The 22,215-nt window shown below is 39.3% G+C and overlaps 1 protein-coding gene across 1 annotated transcript in view; it reads left to right on the top strand.

Annotated features, from left to right (window-relative positions):
• ELAPOR2 (endosome-lysosome associated apoptosis and autophagy regulator family member 2) overlaps positions 1-22,215 on the top strand; it is a 223,755-nt gene that overhangs the window by 98,886 nt on the left and 102,654 nt on the right. Inside the window, exon 2 of the mRNA XM_070369712.1 lies at positions 10,343-10,463. Coding sequence (XP_070225813.1) covers positions 10,343-10,463 — 121 coding nt within the window. The remainder of the gene's footprint in view (positions 1-10,342; positions 10,464-22,215) is intronic.

Raw genomic sequence — 22,215 nt, 5'->3', positions numbered from 1 at the left:
AGGAGTTGCAGTCTCATCAAATACAAGACTATGCTGTTGTTAGCATTTCACATAAAAATACTCAAAGAGAAGGAGCCTCATTTGAAGAAAAGAATTATGTTTGCTTTTTTGGGTCTCTTTCCTCTGTGTATGTTCTCTTAGATATCAGCACTTATTCTTCTTCTGTCTCTATTGCTTTTGACTCTGTAAACTCGAATATGTGCTCATCTACTGGATCATTATAATTAACTTTGGTCAGCTCTGAACTGACTGCACAGGGGAGGCAGGGAGCATCAGGGACCTGATTTGCTCGTAGGAGAGTCACTGACATGAGTACATCTCGTTGGTTCGTTTGTTCTTTCCTTAGTTCTCTTACTCCCTCACCCGTCTTAGGCTAATGTATTTCACTGCATGTCTTTAGGCATATTATCTTCAGACTTGGCCTCACTGTTTATCACACCCTATTAGACTTGCTAGTTATGAAGGAACTGATAAGCACTAGAGCAGTTACAAACCCCACCTGTCTTCCAGGGCTTTCTCCTCAAAGCCTTTTCAGGTGGTTCAAGATCACAGAAATTTCTTCTGACTCTGAAGTCATGATATAATGAGATCATATCATGCATATTCTACCCTATTTTTCTAGAAAATGATCCCTAAAATGCAAGCCATTTGATTGCTAAGAAATGGGTAACTTATAAGGGCTTAAGGAAAAATTGGCTGTGATGAGTTTATTGAAAGTGGTACCTGTTTTATTTTCTGGTAGAGTTGAGAGATTTTTATTGGTAATTTTTTTTTTCACCTTATACAGTTTTAATTTGTCCATTGTCTTGTAATGCCACTGTTCAACATGGAAGCCTCAATCTTTCTGCTTTCTTATAAAATTATATAGGGTATGTGTGTGTGTGTGTGTGTCTGTCTGTCTGTCTTGGTGCTCCAACAAAAACATAAACTTATTGAGTAAAAAGACTGTGTGCTATATATATTTTAAATCTCCCCCATGGCATTTAGGCCATAGTACTTACTTAATAACTAAAGTGTCATGTAGTAAGTGATCAAGTGAAAGTCACTCAGTCTTGTCCGAATCTTTGCAACCCCATGGATGCATGGAATTCTCCAGGCCAGAATACTGGAGTGGGTAGCCTTTCCCTTCTCCAGGGGATCTTCCCAACCCAGGGTCAAACCCAGGTAGCCTGCATTGCAGGCAGATTCTTTACCAGTTGAGCCAGAATGATATAAATTGATGTTCATGTATGAAAATGAATTATATTAATGTAGGTTTGTGTGCTCAGTCACTTCAGTCATGTCCAACTCTTTGTGACCCTGTGGACCATAGCCCACCAGGCTCCTCTGTTTATGAGATTCTCCAGGCAAGAATAATGGAGTGGGTTGTCATGCCCTCCTCCTGGGGATCTTCCCAACCCAGGAATTGAACCTGCATCTCATGCTTTGCAGGCGGATCCTTTACCCACTGAGCCACCTGGGAAGCCCTAATATAGGTATAAAGCATGATAAATGATATATGTTAATGTCAGTATATAAATACTATATATTTATTGTCAATATGGGCTTTCCTTGTGGCTCAGCTGGTGAAGAATCCTCCTACAGTGTGGGAGACCTGGGTTCGATCCTTGGGTTGGGAAGATCCCCTGGAGAAGGGAAAGGCTACCCACTTCAATATTCTGGCCTGGAGAATTCCATGGACTGTACAGTCCATTGGGTTGCAAAGAGACACGACTGAACGACTTTCACTATTGTCAATATAATGTCAAGAACATATATACATATATGCATATTATTTTCATATGTGAGATATACTCAAAACATTGTCTAGCCTATGTGTAGTTAAACTATAGCAACTGTCATTATAATTGAGAGATGATACTCCAGATTTTCTGTGAGAACTATAAGTCTTTTGTAATATAAATGACTTCTGCATTAAGGGTGTCAGAGAAAGCCAGTGGTCAGTAGTTAAAATGGTAAAAACAGATTTTATTCGAGAACTATTGCAATGGGGTTTAAGAGACCTCAGGCTCAAATATAGCATAAGCAAGTGGGGATTTATATCCAAGGAGCAGGGTGAGGGTCAGTGGATGGAAAATTACTAAGAGGAAACATCAAGAGTAAAGGGGGATTCTATCTAAACTGACTTGACAGGATTCTTGATAAAACTGGGTGATGCAGAGATGATCACAGAAGCCCAGAGGTCAAGGCTTCATTGGGAAGAGCGTTCAGAGGAGGCTGACTGATGATTGGTCAAGGAAACGGTCTTTTGTAGGGGCTACTTTAAGTAGCTAATATTTATTTGGGTGTATCCTGACATTTTCTGTTTAGGTGTAAGAAAGCACAATTTGGGAGTTTGTGCCTATACTTGATTTGTGAGTGAATGTGTGTGTGTGTGTGTGTGTGTGTTATCATGATTTGTATTGAGGAATAATCTTCTCTTAAGCATTTGCTGTCTACTGAAAAAACAAAATGCACAACATGAGAGTTATGAGTTAAGTTTTGTTTGGGGCAAAATAAAGGCTATACCCTGGGAGACAGCCTCTCAGAGAGCTCTGAGGGACTGCTCCTAAGGGGTAAGAGAAAAGGGCAGGATGTATGTGATTTTGATAAAGAGGGTACATGCAGTTAACACATTTTGAGAAAAGGTGGCTGCTAGTAATGATTTTAGTGCTTTTCTAGATATGAGAAGATGCAGGAAATTAGACTCATAAAATCTTCTCCTAAAAATGTATATCTGCAGGCCTGTTCTGTTTTTTTTTCCCAGAGCACAGAGTGCCTCATTTCTGATCTCCATCCTGAACTCCTTTCAGAGGTGTTGAAGGTCAGTGTCTGCAGTAGCTGGTGACTTTGTTCTTGCAGATGGCGAGCCACAATTTTTCATCCACTCTCATCAGGAGTAATTCCATGCTCTATTTCTTTTTGGGTTGTTTCCTTGGTTCCCATATATTTACAATGTTGAATTTTCAGAGTGTCCCATCATTTTGTTATTTGAGGCAGTATTTTCATTCCCCAGTGTTTGGTGATTTGCAGACTTGTCTAAATAACTGCCATCCCCTGAGTGGGGTCACGACAAGCCCTTCCTCCAGTTTATAATTTGGAGTGTGGCTTGTGAGCGGATGTTCTGCTGTTTAGAGTGTGCTCTGACTCACATCATTATGTTTGGTGATAAAGTGTCAGGAGCCCTGTAATGTTGCAAAAATTGACAGGAACTTTTCCTCTTGTCAGCAAAATTGTGAAACATGTTGAAATAGGCAGAAAAGATGACTGACCTGTTTAGAGCACTTTTCTGACTGATCAGTTTCTGTATAAGTTTGCATCGTTCCCTGACTTTGAACTGTTTTGCAGTACTGAAATTGATAAGAATACAAATGATTCCTGTCCATAGAAATGAAAATCCATTGTATTTTTTGGAATGTAATTGATTATTGCCCTTAGGATATTTCCCAGTTCTGCGTCTCTTAGTTCATTTCACTTTCCTGGTTGGCAGCTGATATGTGTTCTTTTGAGTTCTCCTTTGAACTGGTGACAATGGCTTATTTCTGGATTGACTTGTTAGTTAATGACTTAAATAAAATATTTGACATATTAATTTTATATTTACATTAGAAAAAATTTACATTTTCTTTTTAATTTCTCTTTGATAGCCCCCAAATTCCCATTTCCAAGGGATCCATGTAGTTCAATATCTATTTAGGTCTGTGGCTAGAGTTATGAGGTATTATCTATAAATCTGAAAATGAATGTGCTGTAGCTCTCTTTATTCAGTACCTTGAATACCATTCAAAATATTTGGGGAGTGTATATTGTATCTTGAGTGATTTTACTGCATCACACTATTTCTTAGATCTCTGCTTTGAGTTTAGGGTTGACTTCAGAAGTAGATTTAAAAAATTATTACTGGCCTAGATGAAATAGCCTATTAAATAATTTTAAAAATAAAACCCATCAGGTAGGGGCTGCAGTCTAAATTTCTGACCCCAAGTGCTGCCCTCTCCATGAAGTATGTTTGCATTTCAGTGTTTTTAAATTATAAATAAACACATTACAGTTTCCTGCTGGAGTGCTAAGAATTTTGTAACTTAACAATAGCTGTGCCTCTTTAGATTTCAAGGGTATTTTAGAGGAGGCAGGTAGAATAAAGAATCATAGGAAGATTAATTGGCATATGACATCTACCACTGCATCCAGAAAACACAACATACCTTTTCTGTGTACTTACTTCTATTCTCATTTCATAACTGGCAACCTGAATAACACAGAGGCCATGGTGACAGAGTTTTCTTGAGCTTGGCTATTTTATTCAGAGGTCTTGCTTCATTTGAAATTCATGCCATACTTTTCAGCATCATTATTTTGCAAGGAGGATAACAAATTACATATGAGGGCCAGGATCTTTACAGTGGGATATGCAGATGAGAAAGAAAGACTTCCTAATACAAATAACTGGGAACAAGAGGAACAGGAAAACCATTATGCAACTATATGGCTGGTCTAGGCTATTCTGCAGTAGGAGATTGTGGTAGGCTGAATACTACTCCTCCTACCAAAGAAAGGTGGCCATGTCCTAATCCCTGGAATCTGTGTATGTTACCTTATATGACAGGGGGAGAAAAGGGCCTAGAAAAAGACTGTGAAGATGTGAATAAGAATCTTGAGATGAAGATGGTTATCTGAATGGGTCTTAAATGCAGTCACAACGGGGAGGAAGAAGAAGGCAGTGTGTCCACAGAGGCAGAGATTGGTGTGATGGCAGCTGCAAGCCAATGAAGCTGGCAGACACCAGAAACTGGAAGAAGCAAGGAATGGATTTTGCCTGAGGGCCTCCAGAGGGAATGTGGCCTGGGTGGCACTTCAGTGATGCTGGCTTTGGAATTCTGGCCTCCAGAATTGTAAGAGAACAAAATTCTGTTGCTTTAAGCTGATAAATTTTTGGTAATTTGTTACAGCAGTCAAAGGAAAACTAATACAGATTTTACTACCTGAAAGTGGGGAGTTGCTGTAACACATAACTAAAAATGAGCAGGTGGCTTTAGAATTGGGTAATGAACAGAAGCTGGAAGAATTTAAAGTACATGATAGAAAAAACCTAGACTGCCTAGAACAGACTGTTGACAAAAATATGAATGTTAAAGATTCTTCCAGTGATGATTCAGGAAGAAGTGAGAAATACAGTAGTAAAAGTGAATATTAAATTGTCCTTAGCAGAATGTTGGTAGAAATTTTAAATGTGCTACTGGTTAAGGCTAAAAAGAACATGAGGAATGCATTGTTGGAAATTGGAGGACAGGTGATTTTTGTTATATAGTGGCAGAGTTTAACAATTTCATCCTGTTGTGTGGAAGGTAAGTAACACTTGTAAGTGATGAACTTGAATATCAACGGGGGAGGTTTCTGAGCAAAGTTTCACAGCTTACAATAAAATGTTAGAGGAAAGAGAAATCGAAGGGAGAATTGTTAAAAAGAAATCGAGACTTGATTATTTGGAAAATTCTCAGCCTGTGCAAATTGCAAAAGATGCTAAATTCATAACTGTTAGGAGAGTATGCTTTGGAGACAAGGCCCAGAGTGTGGCTGGAAAACCTTTTGCTAGTGTCAAAGAAATTAGGTGTGTGATTCATGGATCTCAACTGTCTTAGCAGAAACCAGGAACACAGATGGGATTATCCAGGAAAGATTTTAGGAAGATCTTCTGTCTCATGGAATGAAATGCACAGGAGACCCACAAACTTTTTGATAAAAGGGGAAATACTGCCAGCATCAAGAAAACGATGGAGATGGATGAAATGGAGGAGGGCTGTTGGATTCCCAAAACTTTACAGGCAAGAAGAAGTCCAGTAAAACTATTCAACTGCAAATATGTTTTTATTTAAAAAAAAATTCAGAAGAATGACTCTGAGGGTAGAGTCTTGGGCCCAGAGATTGGAGCCATGAACTATAGTGGATTATTCCCAGACCTTGAAACGTTATGTAATTTGTCCTACTAAATTTTGAAATGTCTTGAGATGGTTGACATCATCCTTCCCTTTCTTCCACTTTATCTTGTTCTGAGTGGGAATGTCTATAACTGTTGTTAATGTCAAAAACCACTGGACTTTGGAAGCAGGTAACATAGGTGCGCAGATGGAGAGGAATCTTGCCCCCTTATAGATCATAACCAGAGTCTCCTTGATACTTGATTTAAATGATTATATTTGGGACCTTTGAGCTGATGAGATGTAAATGAGGTTTTGGCCTTTGAATTGATACTGTAATGGGTTGAGACTTTTTAGGGAATGTTGATATGTGGTGAGTGTATTTTGCATGTGGGAAGGACATGAAAATTTGAAACTAGAGGGTGGGCCGTGGTAGGCTGAATAATGCCCTCCTCTTCAAAAGATATTCATATCCTCTCCCCTGGAACCTATGAGTTGTTATCTTTTGTGGATAAAAAGGTTGAAGATGTGAACAGGTTATGGATCTTGAGATGGGGGATTTTTTTTTTTTTTTTAATGATCTCAGTGGACCCTAAATGCAATCACAAGAGTCTTATCAGAATGAGATAAAAAGGAGATCAGACCGAAGAGGAGAAGGCAGTGTGACCACAGAGGTAGAGACCAGAGTGATTCAGCCACAAACCAATGAATGGCAGCAGCCACTAGAAACCAGAAGAGGCATGGAGAGTGTTCTCCCCACAACCTCCGGAGGGAGGGCAGCCTGGTTGATGTTTTGATTTTGGCCCAGTGATACCAAGTTTGGATTTTTTGCCTCTAGAACTGTGAAAGGATAAAGTTCTTTTGTCTCAAGTGGCTTACGTGTGTGGTAATTTTTGGCAGCATCTGCAGAAAACTAATATAGAAATAGAGGGAGAATCAAATGGTTTCTGCTTACCTGTGTCCTCTTGTATTCTGAGTGTGAGACATCTTTATGATTCTTATTAGACTTGTAACTATCAGGCTCTTATATTCAAAACTTTGACCACTTCTATTTTAAAACTAGCATTCTATTTCAAGCACAATTGCATTATATAAACTGAAAACACTAGTAAATAAATGGAAGGCTTGAGTTTTGCTCTCAGCTATGTTGCTTACTAGGTAGGTATGTATGAGTAAGTCACCTCTGAGTTTTAGTTGAGTAATGGGAATAATGTTAACTGTCTTTCCTAATCCACATAATTATTATGAGTATTTAATGACATAAATATGTGTGAAAAATTCCAGATAAAGTGCATGTGAGATTCCATAATAAACTCTTAATTAGGCTCCCTCAACCTATAGGAAGGTTTTCATGAGCTATTTTGTACACAAATCACTGAACACATGAAACACTCCCCCCACCTTAGATAAGATGCTAGAGGTGGAATTTTGGAGTCAAATTTATTTTAACACATTAAAGCTCTTGGTACAGAATGCCTGTTTCTCCCCAGAAATCCTATACTACTTCATTCTCTCTTTGGAAGCACATATGAGTGCTCATTTTACTGCACTGTTACATTAGAGAGTTTTAAAATAAATTTAAATGTCATGTCAACTTGATGAAAATCATTATTTGTATTTCTTTGGCAGTGTTCAACTTGTTTTGTATATATATTTTTTGTTAGTTGCTCAGTGGTGTCAAGTTCTTTGTGACCCCATAGGCTGTAGCCCTCCAGGCTTCCCTGTCTGTGGAACTCTCCAGGCAAGAATACTGAAGTGGGTTGCCATTCCCTTCTCCAGGGGATCTTCCCAACCCAGGGATCAAACCCAGGTCTCCTGTATTGCATATACTTGGCTATTTGTGTTGTTCTTTAATGAACTGCTTGTGTTCTTTGACCATATTTCCAATAGTTATTTGTCCTTTTCCTTACTGATTTTTAGAAACCCAGTATTTTATACTTTAAAGATTATGGTGAAATATATATATATATATATATCAAATTTAGCACCTTAATAATTTGAAGTATACAGTTCAGAGGCATTGAGTACATTCATATTGTTGTACACCCATCACCACCATTCATTTGCAGAACTCAGAAACCTGGTATTCTTAAGTTAATTAACCTTTGCTGTATGTTTCTTCGGCAGTTCGTTTTGTTGTTTACTTTTTGCTTTTGTTTAGGATGACTACTGATGTATAGTGTTTAACATTTGTATGCTGTCAAATTTAGTGAACCTCATTGTGTTTTCCTCCCTCCCTCTCTCTCTCCTTTCCTCCCTTCTTCCCTCCTTCCTCTTATCTTTCCTTCTGGAAAGCCTTTCCCATTTGTGGGTTTCTATTGATTTTTTTTTAAACATGTGTAGATTTGTTCTTAGTTGGCAGTAAAACATATTAGAAATCCAGATTCTTGTCAAATAACATCATCTCAAATTGTCTGTTACCAAGCTTTGTAAAAAAAAAAAAAATCCTATTTGAAAAAAAATCCTATTTAGAGATGATTGCTTGAAGGATATAATGAATCTTATTTCTGGGAGAGAGTCTGCTGAATGCAGCATAAAGCCCTTGGCTCCCAGCTCAGTGATTATACCTTCTTTAACTCTCGGTCCCTTTTTGTTTTATCTTTAACAGCTTGCAGATATTGAAGCAGGGGAAACAGAGATGCAGGTAGTTTGTGCCTTGCCTTATTACTGCTAGTTAGTTCCTTCCTGCATATCACCCTCTGTACCCACATTGCCTTTAAGAAGAAGAAGAATTCTACCACTAATAAGTGCTAACTCAGTGGAGCTTAACCTGGCTAACATTTTACTGCTGCAAAGCCATGCAAAATAGGAAATACTATTATTCTAATTTTACCAATGAAAAAAATGGATGCTTTGAGAGGTAAAGTGGCTTGCCCAGTATAGCACATTGATGGTATGTGGAGGAATAGGATGTCAGTTCAAACTCAGACCTGATTCCAGAACCTGCCTCTTAACTGGTATTCTTTCTTTGTGTACACACACACACACGCACACACATGCACACAAACTTCCCTACCTCCCACACCTAGTTTTCTGATGATTATGTGACAATATTTCTATTCACTCCCGTTATTAATAAACAGAGTAGATGAAACCACCTAGCAACTTCTAAAATAATAAGTTGAAAATACTTTGGGCTAGATTTGTAACTTCTCTCATTCTTGAAATGCTACAGTGAAATGAAATGCTACATTTTTTCCTCATTCCTATCAGCTCAAGGTCTCAGTGATGTGCTCTGAGCAGGGGTGGTCAACGTGAAGACAGAGTTCAGAACAACCAAGGGCCAGAGACAAGTGGGTTGGTCTTACTTGGCGACTGTAGTAAATGGTCTATTTTACAGTCAGTGATTGAAGATAGTCTGCTGTGGTAGGGATATATTGAGCCTGGAAGAGCTGCTTTAAAATTTGGTAGTCGTTTAATTAGTATTTGGATGATTAATTATTATGCCTTCTGCTAAATTTTAAACAGTGAAAAACTAGGTCTGTGGGAACAATTCTCTTATTTCTTCCTTTGAAAAACTTAGGACAGTGACAGCCTTCAATTTCTTAGGGTTATTTTGCTCATCTATTCAGATCTATCAATTATTCAGATCTTAAGAAGCCTGCAAAAATAGGGACGTGTGCTGTTGCCTTTTGGGTGTGTGAGATTACAGGTCCCTGGTCACACCATTAAGTGTATGGCTGTCATGTTCCTCTTCAGAGCCTTAGCACCTTGTATGGTACATTTTTTTTCAAACTTTAAACTTTTTATTTTTATTGGGGTATACCCTGGAGGCTCAGATAAAGAATCTGCCTATAGTGTGGGAGATCTGGGTTCAGTCCCTGGCTTGGGAACATCCCCTGGAGAAGAAAATGTCAACCCACTCCAATATTCTTGGCTGGAGAATTTCATGGACAGAAGAACCTGATGGGCTGTAGTCCATGGGGTCACAGAGAGTCAGACATGACTGAGTGACCTAAACACACATAGCCAATTAACAATGTTGTGGTAGTTGCAGGTGAACAGTGAAGGGACCCAACCATATATATACATGTATCCATTCTCCCACAAACCTCCCTCCCATCTAGGCTGGCGCATAACATTGAGTGGAGTTCCATGTGCTATACAGTAGGTCCTTGTTGGTTATCTGTTTAGAATGTAGCAGTGTACACATGACCTTCCCAAACGCCCTAACTGTCCCTCCCTCCCACCCCCTGGCCCTGGCAACTGTATGTTTGTTTTCTAAGTCTCTGAGTCCTTTTCTGTTTTGCAAGTCAGTTCATTTGTGGCATGATATATTTTTTTATCAAAAAACTGCATGATATGGATGGAGTCTCGGAAGAATGAGGATCAACCAGAGAGAACAGTTTGGAATGAGGCTTCCAGGCAGGTTTGAGAGTGACTGAGAAAGCACAGTTGTCCCATTAAAACTGGCTCTAACAAAGACTTGTCTTTGTGATTATTTGCAGAAAGATTACCACTTTGAATATACAGAATGTGATAGCAGTGGCTCCAGGTGGAGAGTTGCCATTCCGAATTCCGCAGTGGACTGCTCTGGCCTGCCTGACCCAGTGAGAGGCAAAGAATGCAGTATGTCTTGACTTTTTGACCTTTTTCCCAGTTAAACCCTAAGTCCTTCATATGAGCCTGAGAAGTTAAGTGTGATGCCTATAAAAGGCCTTGGAAAAAGGGAGCATGGCTGTCCAGCAGAACAGAAGCATATTTTCTCAGCACCGAGTGCCCTCAGGTCTGAAGTCTGAAAGGAGATGCAGGCTGTGTTAAAGGGTGTTGTTTTCATTTATTTGTCTTAAAAAATCTGGTTACTATCTTTCTTGAAATTCTAAAGGGCAGAGTGGCAGAATTTCTATTTAATAGATTTTTTTCCTTTAAATTTTAAGGGACTTTTCAGAGTTTTGGTACACATAAGTAGCATTTGGTACACATAATATTGTTAAAAATACATTGCGTAAAATGTGCCCTCTTAGTCATTTGTAGGTTCGGTGACATTAAGAACAGTTACATTGTTGTGCTTTCCTCTCCAACACACATCTATAGAACTCTCTAACCTGGCAATGGATTTGTTTTTGTTTTTTTTTTTAGCCATAGAAATATTATAATTTGTCTTTTTAATGTACAGAGAAATTAGAGAATTTGTCTATCATATTCGACAGCTTGTCTTGTAGCAATTAAGCAGGTTTGAAGTGTAACATGAATTAACAGAAATACGTCATTAAATTAATTTTCATTTATAGACTCTACTTTTAAAAACCCTTGAATTTGGTGAGTCATAAGATCCTGCAGTAAAGTTGTCTTGTGGTATTCTAGACTTCAAAGCCAGAAGTAAGACAAAGATTATTTTGGTTTTTCTACAGTCCTCCAAATGGTATTCCTAAAAGCTGAGTTGTTTTGTTCCCAAATGAAAAAGCAGATAAGCAAATTAATTAAACAGATAGCTAATTCCTTCCTCTTCATGGGAAAACTCTATCTCCATGGTTGGTTGGAGGAGTTTTAGCATAGGTGTGGATTTAGTAATAAAAGAGAGACAGGAAGATGGTATGTCTTAGGAAAATTAGAGAAGAAAGACATTATTTCTTGGTGAATGATATTAAATGAATATAAAGAGAACCTGAGAAATCCAGGTTAGCCAGGGAAAGGCTTGTGTCCAGCAAGAATCTTGAGAGGATAGTGGGGCCAGTGAAGAAGATGGATCCATGGCTGGGGTATATGTGACCGCCTCTACAGAAAGGACCAGCTCTCAGGGAGGATTCCAGTTAAAAGGGAAACAGCCTGAGTATTGCCTGTGGAATTAACTCATTGCAAAATTGCTTCTGTCGCTTTTCTGAAAAATCTGTATATCTTTTATCTATATTTACATTTTCCTTATGGGCTAATTCCTTGTTTCCCTTGTAAACAACCCTACTGAGGTGCAGTGTGTCAGCATTTTGAATGTATCAGATCTCTTCAAGAAAATTAGAGATACCACGGGAACATTTCATGCAAAGATGAGCACAATAAAGGACAGAAACGGTAGGGACCTAACAGAAACAGAAGATATTAAGAAGAGGTGGCAAGAATACACAGAAGAACTGTACAAAAAAGATCTTTATGACACAGATAACCACAATGGTGTGATCACTCACCTAGAGCCAGACTTCCTGGAATGCAAAAGCAAGTGGGCCTTAGGAAACATTATTGCTAACAAAGCTAATGGTGGTGATGGAATTCCAGTTGAGCTATTTCAAATCCTAAAAGATGATGCTGTGGAAGTGCTGCACTCAATATGCCAACAAATTTGGAAAACTCAGCAGTGGCCACAGGATTGGAAAAGTTCAGTTTTCATTCCAATCCCAAAGAAAGGCAATGCCAAAGAATGTTCAGACTACTGCACAATTGCACTCATCTTACACACTAGCAAAGTAATGCTCAAAATTCTCCAAGCAAGGCTTCAACAGTATGTGAACCAAGAATTTCCAGATGTTGAAGCTAGATTTAGAAAAGGCAGAGGAACCAGAGATCAAATTGCCAACATCTGTTGGATCATCGAAAAAGCAAGAGAGTTCCACAGAAATGTCTACTTCTGCTTTTTTGACTACACCAAAGCCTTTGACTGAGTGGATCACAACAAACTGTGAAAATTTCTTCATGAGATGGGAATACCAGACCACCTTATCTGCCTCCTGAGAAATCTGTATGCATGTCAAGAAGTAACAGTTAGAACTGAACATGGAACAACAGATTTGTTCCAAATTGGGAAAGGAGTACGTCAAGGCTGTATATTGTCACCCTGCTTATTTAACTTCTATGCAGAATTCAGTTCAGTTGCTCAGTCGTGTCTGACTCTTTGCGACCCCATGGACTGCAGCACACCAGGCTTCCCTGTCCATCACCAACTCCCCAAGTTTACTCAGACTCATGTCCATTGGGAGAAGACAATGGTGACCCACTCCAGTAATCTTGCCTTGAAAATCCCAATGGACGGAGGAGCCTGGTAGGCTGCAGTCCAGGGGGTCTTGAAGAGTCAGACATGACTGAATGACTTCACTTTCACTTTTCACTTTCATGCACTGGAGAAGGAAATGGCAACCCACTCCAGTGTCCTTGCCTGGAGAATCCCAGGGATGGAGGAGCCTTGTAGGCTGCTGTCTATGGGGTCAAACAGAATCGGACACAACTGAAGCAACTTAGCAGCAGCAGCAGCATGTCCATTGAGTCAGTGATGCCATCCAACCATCTCATCCTCTGTCATCCTCTTCTCCTCTTGCCTTCAATCTTTCCCAGCATCAGAGTCTTTTCCAATGACTATGCAGAGTACATCATGAGAAATTCTGAACTGGATGAAGCATAAACTGGAATCAAGATTGCCGGGAGAAATGTCAATAACCTCAGATATGCAAATGACACCACCCTTATGGCAGAATGTGAAGAAGAACTAAAGAGCCTCTTAATGAAAGTGAAAGAGGAGATTGAAAAGTTGGCTTAAAATTCAACATTCAGAAAACTAAGATCGTGGCATGTATTCCCATAACTTCATGGCAAATTGATGGGGAAACACTGGAAACAGTGATAGACTTTATTTTCTTGGGCTCCAAAATCACTGCAGATGGTGACTGCAAGCCATGGAATTAAAAGATGCTTGCTCCTTGGAAGAAAAGCTATGACAGTCCTAGACAGCATTTTAAAAAGCAGAGACATTACTTTGCCGACAAAGGTCCAACTAGTCAAAGCTATGTTTTTTCCAGTAGTCATATACGGATGTTAGGGTTGGACTATAAAGAAAACTAAGCTCCGAAGAATTGATGCTTTTAAACTGTGGTGTTGGAGGAGGCTCTTGACGAGTCCCTTGGACTGCAAGGAGATCAAACCAGTCAATCCTAAAGAAAATCAGGCCTGAATATTCATTGGAAGGACTGATGCTGAAGCTGAAATTCCAATACTTTGGCACCTGATGTGAAAAACTTGACTCATTGAAAAAAACCCCTGATGCTGGGAAAGATTGAAGGCAGGAGGAGAAAGGGATGACAGAGGATGAGATGGTTGGATGGCATCAACAACTCAATGGACATGAATTCGAGCAAGCTCCGGGAGCTGGTGATGGACAGTGAAGCCTGGCGATGCTGCAGTCTCTGCAGTCACAAGAGTCTGACACGACTGAAGGACTGAACTGAACTGAACTGTTTCAGCAGCTGTGCTGATGTTGACTGACACTGGCTTTTGAGAACTGATTGTTCCTTTGAAATGGGCTATGGTGGAGTATTTACATGATGGAAATTGACAAACACTACAAATCAGCTTACCAGCATACCACTAATTAAATTCATTGGCCAAAATTTCAAAAATATGCTTCAGAATTGATGTCTGACTAGGAATTATTTCTGTTTGTTGCCAAGGATGTTTTTTGCTCATTAATTATTATTATCTTCCACAGATAATGTTATGAATTTGACATGCCAGCCAGAACTACTCTAAAAACTCAATATAGTAAAGTCATTATTAGTTGTAAATCACTTTAAATGATAGTACTTACTTTTAAAATGATAGCCTAAAATGATACTACTTATGAGATGGCTCTATCTTGGTTTGTCTGAAATCTGAATTTACATGTATTTCTGTATACTATAATTATATCTGCTCTGGAGGTTATTAGTCTGGCCTCTGATTGTGACTGTTCTTTATATGATAAAGGTAAGTTATTTTGAAACTCACAAGAAACTTAATAGAGGCAATTACCTTAGAAGCTCAGTCAATTCCTAACATTAAGCGCGGTGCTTAGCACATTACTGGCCATCAAAGCACTGCTGAAGGCAGTTATGATAATAACTGAAATATTCCTTCAGTGGCTTAGATGTTCTACTGCTAATAATAGCTACCATTTTTCATACATGGATGATAGGCTAACCACCGTGCTTGGAGCTTCGTATCATTTTCCATTGTATCCTCACAACAACACTCTCTGATAGCTAATGTCAATATCTCTGCTGATAAGAAAACTCGGAGTTAAGATGGTGAAGTCAGTTACTGCAGGTTGGGTCATATAGGCAGGATGTGGCAGATATGCGGTCAAATACAGACATGTCTGATTCCAGAGCCTATCTGGACATATAAGCTGGCATGGGGGTACATATAGCTCTATCACTGACCATCTTCAAGGGAAGATATTAGAAAACGTGTGCTTCAGGATAAAAGAGGATAAAAATATTGGGGTTCAGGAGCAGCTTGCTATCTGCAAGCGGTGTGTGAATGATGCCCAAACCTGAAATGATGGTGATGCCCACAGGCATTAGACTCAGCAGTTATGTTGTGATGATATGGCCCAGCAGTTGGGCCATCTAAAAGAAAATTTAAAAATTCACATATGTGCTTCATGCAAGTGAAAAGTATTTAGGGCAGTGCTTATGTAAGACATAACTTCCCCAGATCCCACTGTTCTCAGTGAAGCAAAACCCAGAATGCGGCCTCAGTTGAAATTCCTATAGAATCTTCAAAATGTAATTGGCTAGATCTTTCCCTCTTTCTCAGAAACAAATAGTACATGAGGCTTCTCCTTAGGCAAAGGATTATAGAAATGTTTATGTAGCAACTGTATGTTTTAAAAAATAAAATTGATGGGCAAGCTGTATTATATCTTTATCTTTAATAAATCCAGTAAAATCTGGTTGCATGGCTCTGAGTGAAGTTAATGAGAAGTCAGGCTTCAGTTTTTGTTGTGCTAGATCCCTAGACTGTATGTGAGCTTGAGGCTTGCTGCACTCAGGAAATGGGAGGGAGAGACCTCTGTTTATTAACTGACACAGCTTCCCATTGTCCTCCTGACCCCTCCGCTGTGGAGTCTTCAGTGTCTTAGGCAGTGCTGCACTGGGCAGGCCACCGAGATGACTTCATTTCTCTCTGTCTCTCTGCTGGCTCCAGGCTTAGCTTCAGAGAACTTTGCTGCTGTTTCCAAGCCCTGGTGCTTGGAGTCTCATGTCTGTGGACATCATCCACCATTGGAGGTGTTGGTGTCATTCAGACACAGCTTACAGGTAGCGTGTCATTCCTGAATATAGCACTCATTACTTCCTCCCAAAATGAGGCGATATAACCCCGGTCCCAACTCCATCCCTTCTCTACTGTTGGATCACTTTCCTCTTACGCAAGAGTTTTAAAACTCTTCCCTTGACTCTCTGGGTGTTTGCTTGACTTTCTTAGATTATTAAAAGCAATAGTCATTCTGGAATGGTTTCCTGGGTGGGATACCTTCTCTCCTTATCGTCTCTCTTACTCTCACCAACCACATTGAAGAAAAGGGTCTTTTTGTTTCAAACTAAACTTTAGAAATAAAAGCCTGGCTACTAGGAGTGAGGGAAGAGCTCCTTTACCTATTGCCTTACATATTTTCAGACATATCTGGAACACCAAAGGGAAAAAACATAGCAAGATCTCTCTTCCTTTGGGGAGTGTGTATTTCTGTTGTCTACTACTTCACATATTTCTCAGCCTGTGACTTCAAGTATAACCTTAACACATTGCTTTCTAATCAGGGATGACTAAAGTATTTGTAATCTGATTTGTTATGTTGGCATCAAGTCATAGTATTGTGGGCATTGTTTAGTCTTATAGTTCATTATTTGTATAAACTGATATTTGGCTCTTAGATTTTAAAATGCTATATTTAGATATTAAAAAACCCTTGAATACAATTGTTTTCCTTTTTTCACTGTGTCTCTCAGAGCTGTTGTTTTAACCTACATTTCATGGGCCTTAAGGTGTAAGCAGAGGTGACAGTTTGAATCAATAGTTTTTGATTCCAGTTGGACTAAAAGAAGAGGAAGGATTGTCATGGAAAGGGGAGTTGGTTTTAGCTTTCTGGGTGGGATATTTAAAAATCCCTTTTTGGGGGATCATAGCTCTTTGAAGGAGAAGGCAATAGTGACCGACTCCAGTACTCTTGTCTGGGAAATTCCATGGACGGAGGAGCCTGGTAGGCTGCAGTCCATGGAGTCGCTAAGAGTCAGACACGACTGAAGCGACTTAGCAGCAGCAGCAGCAGCAGCTCTTTGAAGTGTAGGTGCTTCCCCAGGATTCAATACATAGCCTGTTTCAGTTGTGTGGAGTTGTTATTGATATGGCAACCAGAACATTTGGGAAAATTGAGTACATTGGTATTGAATGGTGAATGCTTCTGTTCTGCAATATTTCATGTAAACAATTAAATGGTGTTGAGAGTTTTTTTTGTTGAAAAATGCCAATACTTTTTAAAAACGGCTACTGCGATATCCCCTTGATAAAGGGCTGCAGTGCACATTTTCATAATAAAGTCTCTGAGAAACACGGTAATTATTTATAGAACATTTACTGTGTTTTAACTGAATTCTGTTTTACCCTGAGTTTCCCAAGTGTATTTGATTATAGGACTCTTTTATCCAATGTGTAGTTGCACCCTTTTGGCTAATTTCTGCAGATAATGTTTTTGGGGAAACGCAGGTTTAAACACAAATGCCAGGCTAATTTAGGAAATTTTTATATGTTGTTCCTTATGCTATGGTTTAGCTAATTTCATTGCTCTGTAAGGCTCAGTGGAAGCACTACCAAATGGGTGTCCAGTCCCAGACTTCCTACCAATCATGGGCAGGTGTGATATATACCTGGGATGAAACCCCAGATCTGCAACAGATGTATGTCTTGAGCAAAATATTTAGTTCACAGCTATTTATTGAGTTTTAATCGATTCACTAAACATTTGTTGAATATTTCCTATATTCTTGAAAATAGGGATCCAAAAATATTCCATAAACGAACACTAGATTCCTATTTTCCAAGATTTTTCATTCTAATGGAGCAGGTGGGGAAATAAATTATTCCTAGTATAGGGGCAAAGTGCAAGATAGATACAAATACCTAGGGTGATCTTGCTAAGAAGGGAGGGCTGACTTTTGCTCAGAGGGAGTCAAGAGACCTCACAGCAAAGCAGGTGTGAGTTTGAAATGCAGATTGAATAACCTTGGAAATTTATCTGACCCTTGGCAGGTTCATGTGAAAAATTGTGTCCTGACTTAGAGTTGAGACAGGGATTAAATGCCTTACTTAATGGGCCATATGTGTTAATTTTCTGAGGATCTCTGAGGCAAACCCTCAAGGATGACCTTCATGAACTTGAAGCAGAGTGGCATTTGCGGCAGAGGGAGCATGGGCCGAGGTGAAGCTTAGAGGCAGCACTGGGTTTCCTGGGGGCCCTGGCAGGTATGCGTGGCTGGTGCTCAGGGAGGAAGTGAGCAGGGACAGATAATGCTAGCCAGCCTTACAGGCTCCAGTGTGTTATACCAAGGACTTGAATCCGGAGACAGCTGTTTGCAGGTATTTGAGGGCCTTAAATGAAATAATAAATATAATTTATAGTATCCAGAACCATAATAATATAATAATGTAGCTTACTGAAAATAATAATAGAAATTATAATAGCCAATCTTTACTTGCTCTATGTCAGCATGATTGTAAATGATTTACATGTATTCTCTCAAATCCAAGTATCCTAACAACCTTGTGAAGTAGGTACTTGGATTATCTCCCAAAGATATGTCAAAGGCAGAACCGGGATTTGAAACAGAGCAGTTTAGCTCCTGGGTCCATGTTCTTAACCTGTATGGTGTCCCATCTCTTTGGACAGCATTCCAGTGTTTATTGAACAAGTGTTAGGCCCCTTCTTGAGGCATTGTGCTCATCTTACATTACCTCTTGAAAAAATGTTATGCAGATCTCCTATAGGTAAATGGATTTTTTTTTTTTACAAGATAGCATCTAAAGGCTCAAATATATTGCTTGGTGGGTTATTTTAATTGATTGATGACCTTATTATAAATTTTATCCTTAATCATGTCTATTTTTCTGAAAGGGAGGGGAAACATTTTTAATTTAAGGCACATTTGTAGTTATATCCTCAAATACAATGGATTGCTAAGGGCCTTTTTTCCCCTGTCTAGAAAACTGTTGGTGCTTGAGGCCTGTAGTGTACATTCATTATTTAGCGTGTAGCTATAGTAGAAAAATATTGATTTTTTTTAACAGTAGAGACTAGAATCTAGTCTAGTTTCCAACTAGAAAACTAAGAATTTCTGATTCTTAATTTAGAATAGAGTCTTGTTTCATTCTTCCCAAGAGGGGAGGAGCTGTCATCCTCTCCTGGACCCTAAGACAGCTCCAAACACTGGGATGTCTGTTGATTGAATAACATCGGTGTCACCAAGTCAGAGTCTGCCTTCAGTGTTTCATTTCTATAGGTTAAACACAGAGATCTAATCAGACTAGTGAAAATATGTTCTACATATGAAAGGATCAAAACTTTTTGTCCTCAAGCTTTGGGTGTTCATGCATCAAATTTCAGGTGGGAAGAAGACTGGAGTTAAATCTGCTCAGCAACACACAAGTGGTTGGTGAAAGGCAGGAATGCATGAGATTGTTAAGATAACAGATCAAAAACAGGCTTTAGATCAGTTGAAGTGTTTGATGGGAGCTATGGTTGGGGAAACTTCTTTGAAAAAAGTGTTTTATAAGGAGATGACAGGACCCAGCCCTCAAAACTGCAAAATCAAGGGCAGAGGAGCTATCAGAAAGTACATGGTGACCGGGACTTTGTAAGGAAGAGGAAAAATTCAGGGTGATAACAATCAAAGTGTTGGGACATAATTGAAAGTTGAGAAAACTGATTTCACAGATGCATTTCTCTGCCCTCTTTGGTGACCTCATCAAATACCCTTTAACATTTACCTTCCCCTGACCTTCACTATTAGACTTTTTTCATAAACCTGGTGTCATCCTGTGCGCAGTGAACTGGAATTTGTCTCCTTCCCTATTCCCTATAACTATTCCCTATAACACACTGAAGTCAAGAAGCCACAATAAAATATATTTGTGTGTGTGTTTTAATAATAGGAAGTTTTAATCTAGGCTCTCTTAATTAATGGGGATTGTAGCTGTGGTGTTACTTGGATCAATTTTCCTCCCAGGAATTGGTGATTTGGGGGGTAGGGGTGGGGGACAGATTATTCTTGCTGATCAATCTTTTCCATGAAGCGCAGTGACAGTCACACCATCCTAACTGGTAGGGTTCTGTGAGGACTCGTTCACTGGAGAGAATGTTAAGGTGAGGATGCATTTTCACAGTAGGAGAGGCAATCCTTTGACTGAATAGTCTTTTCATAAAACAGTTAATTAGAGCACATCAGCCAGAACTGGTTTGTATTAATGTAATCCTTTGTATATCTCTTGTCTTCCTTTCATCTTTGCAAAATGAGAGGTGAAAATTTTCTTCCTTCTCTGTTGAAGAATTGCACAAATCTGAACTTACAAACATATCCCTGTGGCCTCCATCTTCATCACTGAATCTTAGTGGAAAGTTAAACATGTTTATTGTAGGTTATTTAAGAATTTGGTTCTGATCATTGCACCACTTCAGACTTTGCACTGCAGCTCGTATGTTACTCCACGTGGCTAAGCAGCCCTGCTGTAAGTAGAATTCATGTCTTTTACTTCTAAGGCAGAGATGTGTTTTTCGGATGCTCTTCTTTACTTCAGAAACAGTGGATTTTTTTTTAGCTTAGCTGTAATAAAGTCTTTTGGCTTCATGGTACTGCAGGGAAGTATGTTTATTTAAAGTAGAGAGTCATAGGAGTTATGAGACTCATAGATTGTGAGTCTGCCCATGGTGCCTGTAGAGAAGTTGAACTAAGATACTCCAGATCACAGCAGATGAGGAAACTCGGCATCCATACCAAGAGGGTTTGTACCAGGTGATCTTAAAAGTCCGTTTTGGTCATTCTGGTAGTTTTAAGAGTTATTACATACCATAATTTATTCATTCTGTGATCAGATCATGTCTCATATGTCATGCCTTGTGAATTAGAGTGGAAATATAATATCTCTTCTCAACGTTCATGAGTATTTACTCCTCACAGAACACTGCAATGTCTGCTGTTGTTAGAATTTGCATAGTGTTACCATCTTCTATTCTCTTCCAGCCTTATGTTGAACATGGCAAACAGGTGATGTGTTCACAACCAGCCTGTATTGCTGCCTTGTGAATTTTGACCAGGAAAATAAAACAAATACAGTAAGTAAACTATAATGAAAGAGAACAAGGAATCCTTTTAGCCAACGGGAAAGAAATATGCCTACATGTAAATAAGAACATCAACAAGAAATGGCCTGTTTTAATGCACTGTTTTGGTATCTTCCTGTCTCACTTTAATGTTGTAAAATGAGATAAATTATTTTTCTTCTCTAAGAATTTCACAATTAAGAACCTGAAAAAGAGAGTATCCAAGCATTCTCCTTGTCACAGGCATGGAGGGAGGAAGAACAGCCAAGATTTGCTGGACTGAGTCTGTTGTTCAGCTTCTTTTATTTTATTTATATTTTTTGGCCACAAGCGTGGCACGCGGGATTTTAATTCCCTGCCTAAGGATCAAACCCAAGCTCCCTGCAGTGGAAGTGTGGATTCTTAATCACTGGGCTGCCAGGGAATTCCCTCAGCTTCTTTTAGATGCCATTTCCTACTTCCTTTCTGTTTTCTGTGGGAAGACTTATAAACCTGACAGGCAGTTGTAGCTTTAATTATCTGATAATGATAATTGACTGGCTAAATGATTAATAAAGATCAGCCAGTCAGTTCAGGCACTCAGTCATGTCCGACTCTTTGCGACCCCATGGACTACAGCATGGCAGGCTTCCCTGTCCATCACCAACTCCCGGAGGTTGCTCCAACTTCTGTCCATTGAGTCGGTGATGCCATCCAACCATCTCATTCTCTGCCATGCCCTTTTCCTCCTGCCCTCAATCTTTCCCAGCATCAGGGTCTTTTCCAATGAGGCAGATTTTTTCATTGGGTCACCAAAGTATTAGAGTTTCAGCTTCAGCATCAGTCCTTCCAATGAATATTCAGGCCTGGTTTCCTTTAGGATTGCCTGGTTGGATCTCCTTGCAGTCCAAGGGACTCTCAAGAATCTTATCCAACACCACAGTTCAAAAGCATCAATTCTTTGGCACTTAGCTTTCTTTATAGTCCAACTCTCACATCCATACATGGCTATTGGAAAAACCATAATTTTGACTAGATGGGCTTTTGTTGGCAAAGTAATGTCTCTGCTTTTTAATATGCTGTCTAGGTTGGTCATAACTTTTCTTCCAAGGCGCAAGCGTCTTTTAATTTCATGGCTGCAATCACCATCTGCAGTGATTTTGGAGCCCAAGAAAATAAAGTCTGTTACTGTTTCCATTGTTTCCCCATCTATTTGCCATGAAGTGATGGGACCAGATGCCATAATCTTAGTCTTCTGAATGTTGAGTTTTAAGCCAGCTTTTTCACGAGACTGTT

Source organism: Bos mutus, chromosome 4, assembly GCF_027580195.1.
Source record: "Bos mutus isolate GX-2022 chromosome 4, NWIPB_WYAK_1.1, whole genome shotgun sequence".
NCBI classification, from domain to species: domain Eukaryota; kingdom Metazoa; phylum Chordata; class Mammalia; order Artiodactyla; family Bovidae; genus Bos; species Bos mutus.
Note: the sequence above shows the minus strand (reverse complement) of the source record. Positions and strands in the feature narration are given on the sequence as shown.